Raw genomic sequence first — 17,926 nt, 5'->3', positions numbered from 1 at the left:
ATTAACCCTGTCCCCCTCCCCAGAAATTCCCAAAGGTGCAAGACCACAGAGAAATGGACAGCCACGGATGGATGCAGTCAGCCATGGCTCTGAGGGTGCCTGATGGGTCCTTGCTTGCACATGTACTCAAAATATTTGATCTTTCAGGACCTTCAGCCCAAGAAGTTAGGGGTGGGGGCTGTTTTGTCAAGTTTCTTTGTGTTTGGATTGAGCACCTGGAGATATCACATCCTGGAACACTCCCAACCTCTCCGCACAGCGTCAACCTCTCTGCGTCACCAACATCTCTCCACGTCATCGTTGAAGATGACCCCCAAGAAGTCTTTTCCTGCTCAGATGGTGAGGAGAGGCACACAGCCTACCCCAACCCCTCCCTCATGGCACACCATGGGGGCCATAAACGTCCACCTGTTGGTCTCGGGGTCATACATCTCCACGGAGCTGAGGTTGGACTGTCCATCGTAGCCGCCCACCGCATACAACCGGCCACAGTTGGCGACGAGGGACACGCGGCTCCTCCGGGTGTTCATAGGGACAATGAGGTACCACTGGTCAGCCATGGAGCTGTAGACTTCAGCGATGCTCAGGAAGCCTGAGCCATCGTAGCCTCCACACACAAACATCTTGCTGCCCAGCGCAGCGGCGCCATGGCGGCAGCGCTTGTTGAGCATGCTGGAGACAGGGTGCCAGGTGGAGGTGTGGTGGTTGTAGTACTCCACCTGAGGGCACAGAGGACAGGTGGTGTGAGGGACAAACACTCTGCAACCACACAGTGAAACTCCCCCTGTGCTAGCAGTGCTGAGGCACCTTCAGTCCTGGGGCAGTTCTGGGCCCCTCATGACAAGACATTGAGGGGTTGGAGTGTGTCCAGGGAAGGGAATGGAGATGGGGAAGGGTCTGGAGCACCAGGAGTGGCTAAGAGGGCTCAGCCTGGAGATAAGAAGGCTCAAGACAGACCTTCTCACTCTCTCCAGCTCCCTGACAGGAGTTGCAGCCAGGTGGGGGTAGGGCACTGCTCCCAGGGAACAAGGGACAGGACAAGAGGAAAAGATCTGAAGATGTGCCAGGGGAAGTTCAGATTGCGTACTGGGACAATCCTTCCAGGAAAGGGCTGTACAGCCCTGGCACAGGCTGCCCAGGGCAGGGAGGGATTTAACATCCATGTGGATGTGGCACTTGGGGACATGGTTAGTGGTGGCCTTGGCAGCACTGGGCAAACAGTTGGATTCTGTGAGCTTAGAGGGCTTTTCTAACCTAAACCAGTCAATGATCCATATATCCGATTTCATAACAGTACTAAGCTTTTCTGACATCCTGGATCTCACCACCCACTGCCTGTCACCTCAACCCCTCTGACCTCAGCCCAGGAAATCACTGATGAGCTGAAGTGGATGAATGGAGGAGAGACCCTTCTCCCCACCCAACACACCATGGAGACCACAGCAAAGGCAGCTCTGAAGATGCTCTTTCTACCATCTCCCCTTTCCCTGGATACAGTAGGTGTTTTTAAACAGGTACCTGAGCCTCAGCTCCAAGAGGATCAAACTCCCTTTAATCAGAAGTTCAGCTGCCACAGGACTGTGCCTGGAGGGTTTGGGTTGAAGGGACCTTAAAGGTCCCTTGCCAAGGGCAAGGACACCTTCCACTAGAACATGTTGCTCTAAGCCCCATCCAGCCTGGTCTGGAACACTTCCAGGGTTGGGGCAGCCACAGCTGCTCTGGGCAACCTGTGCCAGTGCCTCAGCACCCTCACAGCCAACAATTCCTTCCCAATATCCCATCTCACCCTGCCCTCTGGCAGTGGGAAGCCATTCCCCCTTATCTTGTCCCTCCACTCACTTGTCCCAAGTCCCTCTGCAGCTCTCTTGGAGCCCCTTTAGGTCTCCCTGGAGCTTTCTCTTCTCCAGGCTGGACACCCCCACCTTTCTCAGCCTTTCTCCAAAGCAGAGGGCCTCCAGACCTCTTAGAATCTCCATGGCCCTGAAGGGATGAACAAGTTATTCCTGTTCCACCTCAGGTTTTCTCTCATGGGTGGAAGTGACATAATTTGGTGCTCCAGCCACTCAGGGCCCTTTGGGTGCACAGGGAAAGGACATGGAGCCTTCCCAGCCCCATCCTGACCTGCAGTGGATGAGTCCCTGCCTGAGAATCATAAGGACTTACACTGTTGAAGATCTGCAGCCCATCATGTCCCCCTGACACGTAGATCCGTCCCTCAAAGACTGTGACTCCAGCGGCGCTGCGGTTAGAGCTCATGGGCGTCACTGTTGTCCACCTTGGAGGAAGAGAGAGAGGTTAGTGAGGGTCCTGCAGATCATTCCATGCTTCTCTAGGACTGCATCCAAAGGAGTGTAGGCAGCAGATGGAGGGAGGTGATTCTCCCCCTCTACACTGCTGTTGTGAGACCCCACTTGGAGTACTGCACACAATTCTGGTGTCCCCAACATAAGAAGGACATGGAACAAGTACAGAGGAGGCTACAAAGCTGAGAAGAGAACTAGAGTACCTTCCCTGTTGGGACAGACAGAGAATTGGGGCTGTTCAGCCTGGAGAAGAGAAGGTTATGTGGAGACCTTACAGCAACCTTCCAGTATCCAAAGGGGCTCCAGGGAAGCTGCAGAGGGACTCTTGGTTAGGAACTACAGCAATAGGACAAGGAGCAATGAGGATAAATTGAAAGAGGGAAATTCAGATTGGGTATTAGGAAGAAGTTTTTCCTGTGAGGGTGGTGAGACACTGGCACAGCCCGGGGGGTGTTTGGCTGCCCCAACCCTGGCAGTGTTCATTCCAGGTTGGATGGGGCCTTGAGCAACCTACTCTGGCGGGAGATGTCCCTGCCCAGGGCAGGGGGTTGATCTCTTAGGTCCGTTCCAACGCCTTAACATACTATGAAACCATGATACTATGAACTCTCCTTTCCCCACCTCTTATTTAAACCATGGGTTCTCGCAGCTCAGTGGTGCCCTCGGTCGGCACATCCGAGCAGGAAACTGACGAAAAAGCTGGACGGGATGAAGAACTCTTACTTATTTGTTTCTGGAGAGTAGGACTCCACCGAGTTGAGGGATGAGTTTCCATCGTATCCACCACACACGTAGATCTGACCATCCAGCACCACAGTTCCCATTGCACTGCAAGGAAGAGCAGGACCCTGTGACACGGCTGGAAGTGCTGCCACAGCATCTCCAACACAGTGAATCTGCCTCCCTCGCTCTACAGAACCTTCTTTTCCTTGGATTCACCTCCAAATGGCTCAGCCCCACCTGAGCTCTGAGCTTCATAGGTCATGAAATGTGCTCATGGCATAAGCACCTCAATCCTGGGGGCAGTTCTGGGCCCCTCATGACGAGAAGGACATTGAGGGACTGGAGTGTGTCCAGGGCAGGGAACAGAGCTGGGGAAGGGTCTGGAGCACTAAGAAGGGCCGAGGAAGCTGAAGCGGCTTAGTCTGGAGTAAAGGAGGCTCAGTGGGGACCTTACTGCTCTCTACAATTCCCTGACAGGAGGTGCAGCCATGTGAGGATCAGGCTCTGCTCCCAGGGAACAAGGGACAGAACAAGAGGAAACAGTGTCAAGATGTGCCAGGAGAGGTTCAGGTTGGATATTGGGGAAATTCCTTCTGGAAAGGGCTGTCCAGGCCTGTCACAGGCTGCCCAGGGCACGGGTGGAGTCACCACCCGAGATTTAGCATCCATGTGGATATGACACTTGGGGACCTGAGATGTCTGCAGTTCACAGCCCAACTGCTCAGCTGCTTTTTACTTCCTGACGCCTTTCTTGACATCTTTCCTTGTCCATCAATGCCATGACACACAGCTGGAATTTTCTCAAGTTACTTCTGACCAACAAGCAGTGCCCAGAACCAGCATAAGCATCCCAAAGGTGCCCAAGAAGTTCCACCTGCTCCCACACTGTTCCTTTTCTTCCCCACATATAAACTTTTTTAACATCCACCACCACCCAACACCTCCAACCTTCTTCCAACCTCATTTTTCCCCCTCTTCCAAAGGTCTCTTCCCACTGAGCTGCACACACCTTCTCTTACTGTTCATACTTTCCACTTTGGACCAGGAATCTGTCTCTGGGTTGTAGACCTCCACAGTGCTCAGCCTCAGCTGCCCATCGTAGCCGCCGATGGCGTAGAGCAGCCCATTGACCACAGCCACTCCGACACGGCTCCGAGCTGTTGCCATGGGCTGACACTTCTCCCAGCGGTTGGCAATGGGATCAAACACTTCCACCACGTTCAGAGAGTCACCTGCATAGAAATTTGCTACTCAAATTAAAAGAGGGAGGGAGAGTTGAGGAAAACTTGAGCTAGCAAGGTGGAGTGTGGCAGAGGGGTAAGTGGGTGCTGATGGGACTCCAAAGATGGGGTTGGTACAGGGGTTTTGTTTGTTCTTCTCTAGGAGAACATCTGGGCTCTGCATCTAGAGGGACATGGACAAGCTCAAGGAGTGGGAACCTCATGAGGTTCAACAAGGCTAAGGGCAAAAAGAAGGCGGCTTCAGGGTGACCTAACTATGGCCTTCCAGTACCTGAAGGCAGCCTACAGGAAAGATACAGAGGGACTTGGGACAAGGCCTTGGAGAGACAGGACAAGGGGGAATGGCTTCACACTGAAAGAGAGAAGGTGAGATTAGATCTTGGTAATAAATTCTTCCCTGTGAGGGTGGTGAGGCACTGGCACAGGTTGCCCAGAGAGAAGTGTGCCAGGCCAGATTGAATGGGGCTTGCAGCAACCTGGTCTAGTGGAAGGTGTCCTTGCCCATAACAGGGGGTGGAACTACATGAGCTTTAAGGTCCCTTCCAGCCCAAACTATTCTGGGATTCTATGCCCTATCCTGGGCTCTCACACATCCTATTCCAGCCACCCTGCTCCCACATCAAAGCCAGCATCCTAGGCAAGTCCCATGTGTGGCAGCAGCACCTCCACTGTCCTCCAAGGGGCAGCAGAGACCTGAAAGTCACATCTGTGGTGTCGCTGCTTCCTGGGAATGCAGCTCCTCCGTAGAAGAGTTTCCTTCAACACCTTCTGTTCCCCTTTAAGCCGTGGTTAGGCCCATGCAAGTGCATTGTGTCTGCACGTGTGATCCCACAACACCCCCACCATCCCTGAGATCCCTCCAAGTCCTGCTTGGAGCTATAGACAAGGACACCACCCTCAAATTCTTTGAGGATATATCCTAAATAAACCTCAGCTGGGGAGGATTTTAGATGGAAAACGAACTATGGGCACAACCTTGAGCTTTTCATTGGAAGGCTCAAAGCACTGCATGGAGGAGGAGGAGAAACCACTCAGTGCTTCCACATGAGGGAATTTCACCATCCCATCATCCCACCCAGCTCCTGGTGGTCTTCCCACTTTAGGGAGAGGATGTGCAAGGTACCTGCTGAGTTTAGCCCTCCCACAGCATAGATCAGCCCTGCAATGGACGTGCAGCACCGAGGCCGCGTCTTGAATGCCGGCAGGTGCGGCCGACGCTCTGGCATGAGGTGATAATCTTTTGCTTCATCAACCAGATCCCTGGAATCAAAGAAATAAGGGATTAAAAAGGCAGTCTGACTGTCTTGAGTTTAAGGAACTGGCTTTCCCACCCTGTTAATCCCACTTCCAACCCTCACCTGCATTTGTGGCAGCAGCGGACCAGGTCATCCTGCTGGACACGGTCAGTGAGGAACTGAGGTCGGCACAGGGGGAGGCGAATCTTGGACAGGAGCTCTGGCAGGAAGGACTCCCTCTGGTCCCTGTCGTACCGGATCCAGGCTAAGGCAGCTTCAAACACCTGCAGGGAGAGAGATGTGGGAAGCTGGGAGGTTTGGAATTTGTTTTGGTAGTCACTACTGGTGACAGCTGATTGAAATCACAAAAAATTCCAGGATGGTTTGGATTGGAAGGGACCTTAAGGATCATCCAGTTCCAACCCTCTGCCATGGGCAAGAACATCTTCCACTAGACCAGGTTGCTCCAAGGCCCATCCAACCTGGAATACTTCAAGGGATGAGGCAGACACATCTACTCTGTGAAATCCATTCCAGTGCCTCACCAGCCTCACAAGGAAGAATTCCTTCCCAATATTCCATCTAGCCCTACCCTCTGGCAGTGGGAAGCCATTCCGCCTTGTTCTGTCACTCCAGGCCCTTGGCCCAATTCCCTCTGCAGGTCTCTTAGAACCCCTTTAGGCACTGGAAGGGGCTCTGAGGAACCCCTGGAGCCTTCTCTTTTCCAGGTTGGACACCCCCAGTTCTCCCAGGCTGGCTCCATACAAGTTTCTTTCTCCACATCCATCAATCCTGATCTGTTCTTCCATGGGAAGGTATGTTTAGTAGGAACATTTTGTGGGGAGATGAGGGATTTGCAAAGAGAATTTTGGCAGAGGAGGTGTGACAGAATGCAAAATCCTGTTTATTTAGCGACAAAAATCAGCCAGTTGGGTAAGAAGAAAGGGAATGTTGCTGCTCTACGAAAAACCAGGAGACAGGTTTGTTGACAGGGATCCATCTGTTCCCTGTGGATAACTACACTGGAGGTGCCTAGAGCTGAGCTGGTCCCTTGAGGCTCCTTCCCAGATACTGGAGGGACAAACCTCTCCAAAGCACCATTGGATGATTCCAGATGACAAAAGGATCCTGGTGACCAGTTTAATTTGGGAGACTCCTGAGATCATGGAACTGACAGTTAAAGCCTAAGCTGAGTTGTCCTTCTATATCCAGACGACCACACCAGTGTCCTGTCACTGTCAGCAGAGGCACAACTCCCACTGAGCAGTGTCCCCAGCAGTGCCACTGACCAGGGGTCACACTCTAAGGCCAATGTCACACACTGCAGCCTCAGCTCTGCTCACAGATGATCACCAACCCATAGTGGTTTCTCCTCACACTCATTTTGGGCCTTTCACTGCAATCTGTACCACTGACAGAACAAGATGAGGTCTCTAGTTTATGGTGAGGATTTGGAGTGTGTCACATCACCATCCAGACCCTTTGGCAGAAAAACCTTCTTCAACAGCACCACAGTGAGCTTAAAACACATCAAACCAACATATTTCCACCCTGCAAGGTGATTATGACCAGCAGATAAGTTGCACTGCACTAAAATGCTGTCCAGCCCTAGCACAGGCTGCCCAGGGCAGGGGTGGAGTCACCATCTCTGGAGGGATTTAACAGCTGTATGGCTGTGGCACTGGGGGACATGGTTAGCGATGGCCTTGGCAGTGTTGGGGAACAGTTGGACTTGATGGTCCCAGAGACCTCTTCTACCCTCAGCAATTCCATGATCCTAAAGCTGCTCAGCTCTGTTTTTCCTAGGAACAAGCCAGTCTAGAGTAGGCCCAGGGTGCCATCAGAGCTCTGTCTAGCACCTCTGAGTGTCACTGGGACATCTTCTCAGCTTCCTTCAGACCAGGAATAGAATCAGTCCTATTCCCATTCTCACTGCATTCCCAAGCCAAAACTTGCCTTGGCTGACACCTACACTAGGTACACACCTGCTCTTCAGACTTCACGTTGAGCTCATCCCTAGACACAAGCTCCAGGACGTCCTCAAAAGGCAGAGCCAGGAACTCCTCGGACATGGAGACTTCCACGAAGTGCTGGTGAGTGAAGCTGTTCGCAGCATCATAGAGCACAGCACACATCATGGTCTCCGCAAACTGCCGCACGCCCAGGCAGTTCTTGGGATGGAGCCTGGGAAAGGGAGGGAAGAGGAGAGCAAGAGGAACATCAGTTTCATGGAAGAAAAGCTTTGAGTAGTTCTGGTGTCTGGAGAGGCTGTCATGAGAAGACACTGGGAAGGACTGTTCCCTGTGAGGGTGGTGAGCACTGGCACAGGTTGCTCAGAGAAGCTGTGGCTGCCCCATCCCTGAAGTGTTCCAGGCCAGGTTGGATGGGGCCTGGAGCAACCTGGGCTAGTGGAACGTGTCCCTGTCCACGGAATGAGATGATCCAGAAGGACCCTTCCAATCCAAACCATTCCATGCTTCTGCGAAGCAGCACAAGCCTGGGAGGATATGGGATGCAGTGAAAGCCACAGCTGTGTCCTCCTCTGTGCTGGGAGGTTCCAGCTCACCTATGAGCTGACCTACATGGAGATCTGCAGGTGAATCCATGGCAAAGAATGAAAACACAACTTGAGTGTCTCCTCAGCCCTGCCAAGGAGCCACTGGACAGAACCAGGTGGCTGTGGGGAAATCCACAGCTGCTCTGGGCAACCTGTGCCAGTGCCTCAGCACCCTCACAGTCAAGAATTCCTTCCCAATATCCCATCCCACCCTGCCCTCTGGCAGTGGGAAGCCATTCCCCCTTGTCCTGTCCCTCCAAGGCCTTGTCCCAAGTCCCTCTGCAGCTCTCTTGGAGCCCCTGGAGGCACTGGAAGGGGCTCTAAGGTGTCCCTGGAGCCTTCTCTTCTCCAGGCTGAACACCCCCAGTTCTCCCAGCCTGGCTCCATGGCAGAGGGGCTCCAGCACTTGGAGCATCTCCATGGCCTTCTCTGGAGCCACTCCAGCACCTCCACATCCTTCTGATGTCAGGGGGGAAGTGTCATGTGAGATGACTCTGAGGGCTCACACAGGACTTGGTTACATCACAGCTGCCTCAAAATATCCCACAGCAAAATTCCGCTTCAGGAGAGCTGAGGGAGCACATTCCAGCTCTCCAGGGGAGTCAGAATCCACAAATTTCCTTGTTATTAACCAAACTGACAGCTGTGCCCTCAAATTCAGGAGCTTCCTTCAGACGCCTGGCTGCTCCTGGTAGATTTGGGGGAATTTTGGTAGCTAATCCCTTGATTTGGTAGGTGTATTTAATATCAGGCCATGGAATATGCTGAGCAGCTGCACAGAATCCAGGCTGGGGGATCTAAATGCGTCAGACTCCCTGGCACAGGCTGAAAATCCATGTGGTAAGTTTCCAGAGAATATCCCAGCTTTCCATTTCCAGATCATGCTGTTGGAATGGTCTCACAGCCAAACATCAGTAAGGAAACTGAAAAACCTGGGACCAATTTTAGGTTCTGCCACAGCTTCCTGTGCAGCTCCTGGGCTGAGGAACTTTGTTCCTCCCCTCTAACACACACAGCAGCAGGAAGGACAATTCCTGCCAGGATGGGTTCTGGAAAGGGGAAATATTCCCTCAATTTAGCTTCAGATATTAATTCCCATGACTAGTCAAGGCCTATTATTGTGTCCCAGCATCTCATAAGCCTGCTAAGTTATTTTAAAGGGAATGGGAATGACAGGACAAGGGGAATGGCTTCCCACTGCCAGAGGGGAGGGGAAGATGAGATATTGGGAAGAAATTCTTGGCTGTGAGGGTGCTGAGGCACTGGCACAGGTTGCCCAGAGAAGCTGTGGCTGCTCCATGCCTGGAAGTGTTCCAGGCCAGGCTGGATGGGGCTTGGAGTAACCTGGGCTAGTGGAAGGTGTTGGGGGTGGAACTGGATGAGCTTTAAGGTATTTTCCAACCCATTTTGTGACTTGTAATTCTACAAATGACAAGTTTTGGGATCCACACACCTCCTCATCCTGCTTGCAGGAGACATCCTGCTTCCTCCCAAGCCAGATACACTGACTCACTGCTGTTGAGGGGTAAACAGGAGACTCCCTAGAAGATTTCCCAGGAAATCCCCCTTACCTCTCTCTGAGGAAGATGCAACACAGCCAGAAGACCCCCCAAAACACCTGCCAGGAGATCCCCCTTACCTCTCCCTGAGGAAGGTACAACAAGCATCCTTGATGTTCTGGAGCTGAAGGAAACTTGCCCCCATGAGCAAGGACTGCACGTTCTGCTGGTCTATGGCCAAGTGACCATTGTAGGCAAAGTTGATCAGAGCTTCAAGTGCACTAAAAACATGGAAAAGGAGGAAAAAAACCCCATTGAATTCCAGCTGGGATAGGGCTCTACTATCAGCACAATATTTTCTTGGATCATCCACACAGAATGGAGACTTCGAACCCTAAACACATATAACACTGTGGCCCACAAAGCACTTGTGGTCCCCCTCAAGTTCTCCCTTCCCACATGCTTTGTGATATGGATGTTACCTGGGATCCATCCCTTGCATGACAATCTCATCCTGCTTGCACTCCATCATATCATTGGTGAACATGGCATGGAAGTATGGGATGGAAGCTGCCAACACGATCCGGTGGGCACTGAATTTATGGTCCCCAACCTGAAACAGAGGGAAAAAGGAAGGAGAGGAGATCAGCACCATCCACTGCCAACAATCCAAGTTGATTCCCTGCAGCACAACTCCACCGGCCCAGCAGTATCGAAAGACTCAAGTCAGATCTTGGCTCTGATTACTTCTCTCTGTTGGTTCAGAGCTTTCTTTCCTTAATTTTCATGTTAATCTGCCTCATCCCAGTCCATGCCCATCCAAGCCTGTGCAGAACTGCCCTTTTTTTCCCACTTAAGCAAAATATTTCCCTTTGAGCTTTGTTTTATGGGATAAACCAGCTGGAACCCAAGGAACTCTTTTCTCCTCTTCTCCTCCTTCCCACCCCCTTTTCCTCTCCAGGCAGTTTAGGAACGGAAATGCTGTTTGGATTCAGGATTTTCATGATTCCCAGCATTGCCTTCCCTCTCCCTCTGGGCCTGGAGCTCTCGTGTCCATTAAATATAACTTTCTGGGAGTTTGCAAAGCAAAATTCCTGCCAGAAGGAAAATAAAGAGGCATTTTTGGAGAGCTTTGGTTCTGTCCCGTGCAGCTCAGGTGTGCCTGAGCTCTGCCCACACCATCCTCTGTGCCTGGATTATATGGTACTGTCCTGGATTTTGCAGAATTGCTAATTCCCAGAGCAAAATCAGGAAGTGAAATGTCACAGACTCATGGAAAAACCCTCACATATATACTTGTATGTGACTTTACAGGGGTAAAGGTATATCAACCTCTTCTCCTAACCCAAAACCACACATAAACCATTCCATAGGCTCCGAGAATCGAGAGCTGAGCCCAAATACGTGCAAAATCATTGCCAGCTTCCTTGTGCGGACATAGTGGGATAAACAATCTCTGGCAAAAGGAGTCAGGACTGGCAAAGGAACCCATGGTCCAAGAGGGAATGGCCACAAGCCCTGGACCTGGTTAGTAAGGAATGCTGGCAGAGCAGTTTCCCCACCCTGACTGTACACAACAAGCACAAACTCCAGTCTGGCCAGAGCTTTCAAATACTTAAAATACACAAAATTTAAGGAGAAATTCCCTAAAAGGGAGCAATGCAAGAACCTGAGCACTCCTGAAAGCTGACAGAATCTCCCTGTGCCCACAGGGTTTCCATTTCCTCACACCAGGTGAGGAATTCTCCTTCATCGCTACTAGTTGAGCACCTGTGAGAGATCTGCTTCTCTTCACCTCTTTATGGAGGTGAATTCCTGAGGAGCTGCTCAGGTACAGAATGGACAGAGGTGAATAAATCAGGAGCCTTAGATGCAGAAGCTCTTTGTTTGGGCATTCTTGCTGGGGAGAGGTTTACCCACCACCAGCCACAGCCTGGCTGACCACAGTGACAATGACAAACCATCTCAGTTTGTCTCAGTGCTGCTCAGCCACATTCCACCCCTGAGGCTCAGAAACACTCAACCTGCTCAGCCAGCACTTTTCAGTCCATTCCTTCCCCATGGATGAAGCCATACCAGCAGCTGCTCCTGGCCCAGCCCACTGCCAGAGGAATAAACACCAGTGACGCCACCAAAACATTATTGATACACCTCAGTGCTGCACCTCTTGTATGTTCCAGCCTGAGACACCTCACACACTCTTGGCAGGAGCCAAAGGATGTGGTGGCAGGACCTGTCCTGTCCTTGGAGGTGCTCAGCTCCTCACTGCCATGTGCAGAGCAAGGGCTGAGTGTCACCAGTGTCCTTTTGGAGCTCATCAAATGAGATACCTGCCCAGAGGTGTAGCCTGCAGCATGACTGCTCTGTTCCTTAGTCAAGGGCAAAGGGGTACTTAAAAGTTCCAGGTTATTTTTTTTCCTGGGAGACGCAACTCTTCCTTAAAACATCTTTATAATATATAGTTGTAATAAAGGACTGCAGTGCTGAGAGTCACCTACCAGGAGCTGCTGCAGGAAAACCCCTTCCTGGGTGTCTCAAATATTCCAAAACCACAGAAAACTTGCCAAAAAGTAACAGTTGATAAATAGAATTTCATCTTTTTAAAAATTAAGTGGTGTTAAAACTGAACAGGAATGGTTTAAAGTAAAACATCTACTTCAAATGAATCCTCTAGTTATAACCAAAATTATCCTTACAACTGAAGATAATGCGAACTTCAACAGAAAGGTTATATTTACTCCAAAAACAAATTCACAGGGTAACTCAATGAGGAGAAAAGTTCCCTGCTCCACAAAGTAACTGTAAAATGCAGTGCCCAGGTGGCCAAGAGACCAATGACACCTGGTTTGTACCAGCCCCAGTGTGGGCACAGGCCCAGGGCAGTTCCTCTCCCTGTGCTGCCACTGCTGAGGCACATCCAGTCCTGGGGGTAGGTTTGGGGTCCCCAGGGACAGGGCATGGAGGGGCTAGAGTGTGGCCAGGGATGGGAATGGAGCTGGGAAGGGGGTGGAGAACTTCCAAGGAGTGGCTGAGGGAGCTGAGAGGGATTCAGCCTGGGGAAAAGGAGGCTCAGGGAGGACCTTCAGTTCTCTCCAACTCCCTGACAGGAGGTACAGCCATGTGAGGGTCACGCTCTGCTCCCAGGGAACAAGGGACAGGACAAGGTGAAACAGCCTTAAGCTGCGCCAGGGGAGGTTCAGGTTAGATATTGGGAAAATTCCTCCTGGAAAGGGCTGTCTAGCCCTGACAGAGACTGCTCAGGGCAGGGGTGGAGTCATCACCCCTGGGGAGATTTAACATCCATGTGGATGTGGCACTTGGGACCATGGTTAGTGATGGTCTTGGCAGTGCTGGGGGAAAGGTGGGACCTGATGACCTTAGAAGCCTTTGGACGTGATCTCAGAGGGCTTTTCTAACCTAAACCATTCCAGGATTCCATGCTTCAAGTCTAAACACAACCAATTTCAGCACTGTCCCAGAGCTGAAGCTCCAGTTCCAGGGCTGCATTGCTGTGATCTCACCCCACAAGCTGCCACCAAACAGCCTCATTACCTAAAACACACCTGGTCATGGCGAAAACAAACATCCAGAGTCATTCTGCAGGATTCCCGATGGGATAATGAGAGCTGTGTCATCACTGGGATGAAATTCATTGTGTATGGGCAGCACCTGGACTGGGAATGGTCTCTGTCAGCAGCAAGAGCCACCGAGCTGCTGAGCCACCAGTAAATGGAAACTAATTCCTGGTGCTGGACAAGACCAAACCTGTGATTCCTACTTTTTGAAACTTAATGAGGTCCCTCAGGGAGATGGATAATCTGGGATCTCTGCTCTAAAAACTGTCATTATATTCATACCATCAGCAGTTAATGGCAAGTCCTGAAGGTGCAACTAAATTTCTTGCTGCAGGCAAAAGACAAGACCTATTTTTCCTGTGGAAAACCGAAAATCCTTCCAGGATGAGCACAGAGCACTTGGCCACTGAGCTCAGCCTCATGACCTCTGTTTAAAAAGTGCTGCTCCCTAGCTCCAAAGCCAAAGGATCTCCCTTTCCATGACAAAATAAATGCACTTTCCTACCTTCTGGAGTCACCTAAGTCTAAGGAGAAAGTGGGAGAGAGTTCCTCCTCCCCTTATATCATTACAGGATGTTCTGTTTCATGATGTATAATTTTCAGACCCTTTCTCTTAAGGAAAAAGATGCTGATGGACAGAAAAGGAAAAGGAAAGGAAGCTTGTAAACTGTCCTTCCTGGCCTCAGGGAACACAGAATTCCTTTTAGATGTATCTCTAAGTGGATGAGAGGAATCTGCTCCCTGACACCCCCTCAGCCACAAATGTTAATGAATTCTAGGATACAAGGAAGGTTTTCTCCATAGGAAAATGGTGTAGGTGTCAGAAAGGCATCTATTGTTTTCTGACATCACTAGAACTGAGAAGTCACTCCAGTTTTCTCCTCAAAAAAACATCTTTTCTGACATGACTTTGGCACTGAAGTCACAGACAGGCCAAAGCAGAAACTGGGGGTGTTCAGCCTGGAGAAGAGAAGGCTCCAGGAAGACCTTAGAGACCCATACAGTGCCTGAAGGGGCTCCAAGAGAGCTGCAGAGTGACTTGGGACAAAGGGCCTGGAGGGACAGGACAAGGGGGAATGGCTTCTCACTGCCAGTAGCAGAGTAAAGAGCTCAGTGCAGCAATGTGTGGATTCTGCTCATGCTCCAGGTTTAATATCTTCATATAGAACTAAAAATCCTCCTGGTTTATGTCAGGGAAGAGCTGACACAGCCAAGAGCTCAAGAAAAAAAACACATCCCATGGTAATCCCAAATAGCTCCTGACTGCTAGGTGACAAGATTGAAATCAGACCCTTAACCTCCAGATCTCCTGTGCACAGCAAATTATCTGCTTTCCCAATCTCCCAGCTCATCCAAGAAAACAGATATTCCCCCTCCTTCCAGGCTCTTTTTCCTGGATGATCTCCCAAACATGCTCCAGCAGCACAGCCAGGCACAGGGTTTTCAAGGAGCTGAGGAAATCAGGCAGGCAGCCTGGGCTGCCTGGAATTCCACTTATCCATGGGACAAAGGGAGGCTTCCTCCACCTCTGTGTCTCCAAGAGCTTCATCTGCTCGACTCTGGGGAGTTTGGAGTTAATTTGCTTTGGAAAAACTGGGATTAGAATGGGAAAGAAGCCATCAGGATTGTCACCTGCCAGTCCCATTCGGATTGGGCATGAAACAAACAATATAACACCTCCTTGGCTTGAAATTATTTCAATTTGCCAAGCTTGAATTATATTTGAAAAGACTTTGCTAATGGAGTTAGGCATGGAAAAATGGCATTGGAGTGATCCAAAACCAAAGGAGGAGCTGCAGCAATGAGGAACTTGCAGTAACTCCACTCCCCAAGGATTTGGAATGGCAAAAACCTTCCTTATTCCAAGAGTTTGGCCAAGATTTCTGGAAATGCCAGCCTGGATCTGTCTCCTGCTGCTCCAGCCAGAGTGAACAGGAGCTGCAAGGATGTTTATTCCCCTAAATTTGTCAGTGGAGATATGGGATGAACATTTCTTCCCTGTTTTATGGAGCAGTGCATTCCACAGTCTTCCAGCAAGCTGCTGATGTGTCCCCAGAGAGCTCTTGTACCTTGGCCTGGAGCAGAGACAGCAAATTCCAGAAAACAAAGCTACCCAGAAAGCTTTCATCCTGGGAGGATATTTGCCTTCAAAAAACAATGCTCAGGAAGAGCAGGAACACCAAGGAGCTTCTTTTCTGCCATTAAAAAGCAGAGCAGGATCTCCAGTTCAGGGAAAAACACCCCCAAAAACATCTGCACTTGTCAAGGACTGAAATTCTTTGAGCTTTAAAAGGAAAAAGACTGGAAATTCACTGTAAAATAGTGGAAAAGGTTCTGAGGGAGAGGATTAGCCCCTCTGCCCCGCTCAGGTGAGCCCCACCTGCAGTGCTGCTCCAGCTCTGGGGCACCAACAGCAGAAGCATGTGGAGCTGCTGGATAGAGTCCAGAGGAGACCATGGAGATGCTCCAAGGGCTGTAGCCCCTCTGCCATGGAGCAAGGCTGGGAGAGCTGGGGGTGTTCAGCCTGGAGGGAGACCTTAGAGCCCCTTCCAGTGCCTAAAGGGGCTCCAAGAGAGCTGCAGAGGGACTTGGAACAAGGCCTTGGAGGGACAGGACAAGGGGGAACGGCTTCCCACTGCCAGAGGACAGGGATAGATGGGATATTGGGAAGAAATTCTTCTCTGTGAGCGTGGTGAGGCACTGGCATAGGTTGCCCAGAGAAGCTGTGGCTGCCCCACCCCTGGAAGTGTTCCAGGCCTGGTTGGATGGGGCTTGGAGTAACCTGGGCTAGTGGAAGGTGCCCCTGCCCAGAGCAGGGGGTGGAACAAGATGATATTTCATGTCCTTTGCAACTCAAACCATTCTGGGAGTCTACAAATCCAGACAACTCGACCTTCAGTCCATCCTTGGAACACAGTCTGGCTCCAGGAGCAGGGTATGGAGAGGAACACGGAGAACATGTAGGTATTCTCCTGCTGCTGTGGTGGGACACCCTGATTGCAGTCTCCTCTCACACTTCGCAGTGTGGAGTTCAAAACTGATAATTAAACTTGATCTATGTCCACCAATCTCTGTGTCACAGCCACATTTGGAGCTAAAAGCCTCATAACCCATCAAAAAAAGGCACAAAAGCATAATTTTTGATTGTTTGATGATTGCTCCAGGCTTGGTGTTTCCCTGTCACAGATAGAACCTGTGACCTGAAGCTTTTCCACCAGCACCATCAGTTTTTCCACCCATCAGTTTTTCCACCAGCACCATCAGCTTCTCCATCACTACCAACATTGGATAGGAGAGAAACACAATCTCACCCTTCCAGAACACCCCTGAGATCAGATTAAACAGGCAAAAAGTTTTTGGTTGTGGGTTTTTTTTAACCAAACACAACCACACCAACACCTAATCTAGAGCAGAAATCAGGAATTAGGCTTTAGTAAGCACAAATCCTACTTTTTCCAAAGGAAAATGAACTAACCACAGAACAAGGTGTGTCTCCTCCCTTCCCTCTTCCTTCCAGCTCATTCCTGCATGTTCCTACCAAATTATTGTTTAAATAAACAGTTCAGAGTCACCAAAGGGAGACTGAAAGCACAGATGGAACATCAAGAGGAGCCTTGACCTGCAGCTATTTGAGAGACAGGAATAGAAAAGGACCTTTCAAATCAATAGGAAAGAAGCTTTTGCTCTCCAGGACACATCCTCAGCCTCTGGAAAGACACACAGCTCATGAAACCTCATAGGAAACCATGAGCAGCAGAGACAGACTTCCCTGAGCTGAACTGAGATCATCAGAGCTCCAAAGAGAGTCAATGAAATCAACATTTCTGGATTTTCATTGCATCCAAGCAGTGCTGAGGCATCTCCATCTCACTTGGAGCTGCAGGAAGGAGGTTTTTGGGAATGGAGAACTGATCCAGTCCTTCCAGTTCACTGAATGAATCCTCACCTGCCTTCATGAGGGCAATAATGAAACCAAAGTATTGACACTTCCTAATAATTTTAGGGCTGTTTGTACAGCAACCATTGCTGTGGGACAGGAGAATCACCTCCGGGTTCTGATCCCAGTGCTGATACTGTGAAAGAGGCCACTAACAAGCTGAGCTGCGCTGTGACAATGCTGCTGCTCCTGTTTGAGCCATGAGTTGGAGTGTTGGGAACATCAGAATCAAATTCTAGGACAAAAGGGTGCTTAGAGGCTTTTTGGTTTGCAGATGTGACAGGCAAAAAGGAGGTGGGAAAAAGGGCAATGAAGTAATTTCAGTGGTGTGAGAGCATCAGGACATACTGAGGGTTCCTTCAGGTGGGACTTTAACTGCCGCTCAAAGCTTTTACCAGGGAATCATGGAATGGTTTGGGTTGGAAGGACATTAACGATAATCTCATTCCACCCCCTGCCATGGGCAGGGACACCTTCCACTAGACCAGAGTACTCCATACAACCTGCTCTGGAACACTTCCAGGGATGGGGCAGATACAGCTGCACTGGGAAACCTGTGCCAGTGCCTCAGTACCCTCACAGCCAACAATTCCTTCCCAGTATCCCACCCATCTCTGCCCCCTGGCAGTGGGAAGCCATTCACCCTCCTCAATCCCTTGTCCCCCAAGGCCTTCAGGCCTTGTTCCAAGTCCCTCTCCAGCTTCCTTGGAGCCCCTTGAGGGACTGAAAGGAGCTCTAAGGTATCCATGGAGCATCCTCTTCTCCAGGTGAACACCCCCAGCTCTCCCAGCCCGGCTCCATGGCAGAGGGGCTCCAGCCCTGGAGCATCTCCATGGCCTTCATTTTAGATAAGAAT

General features: G+C 50.6%; 1 protein-coding gene across 1 annotated transcript; it reads right to left on the bottom strand.

The window, feature by feature from the left end:
- Positions 1-325: 325 nt before the first annotated feature.
- On the bottom strand, positions 326-10,167 carry KLHL18 (kelch-like family member 18). Its single transcript, XM_009076472.1, has 9 exons — positions 10,041-10,167; positions 9,699-9,839; positions 7,488-7,686; positions 5,626-5,786; positions 5,391-5,527; positions 4,036-4,273; positions 3,027-3,131; positions 2,164-2,275; positions 326-719 (listed from the first exon to the last, which is right to left on the bottom strand). Exons 1-9 carry the CDS (start codon positions 10,103-10,105, stop codon positions 333-335), a joined length of 1,545 nt encoding a protein of 514 aa, XP_009074720.1. The 5' UTR covers positions 10,106-10,167; the 3' UTR covers positions 326-332.
- Positions 10,168-17,926: the final 7,759 nt, after the last annotated feature.

Source organism: Acanthisitta chloris, unplaced genomic scaffold (assembly GCF_000695815.1).
Source record: "Acanthisitta chloris isolate BGI_N310 unplaced genomic scaffold, ASM69581v1 scaffold1056, whole genome shotgun sequence".
Taxonomy (NCBI): Eukaryota; Metazoa; Chordata; class Aves; order Passeriformes; family Acanthisittidae; genus Acanthisitta; species Acanthisitta chloris.
The sequence above is the reverse complement of the archived record's forward strand: the minus strand, read 5'-3'. Positions and strand labels throughout refer to the sequence as shown.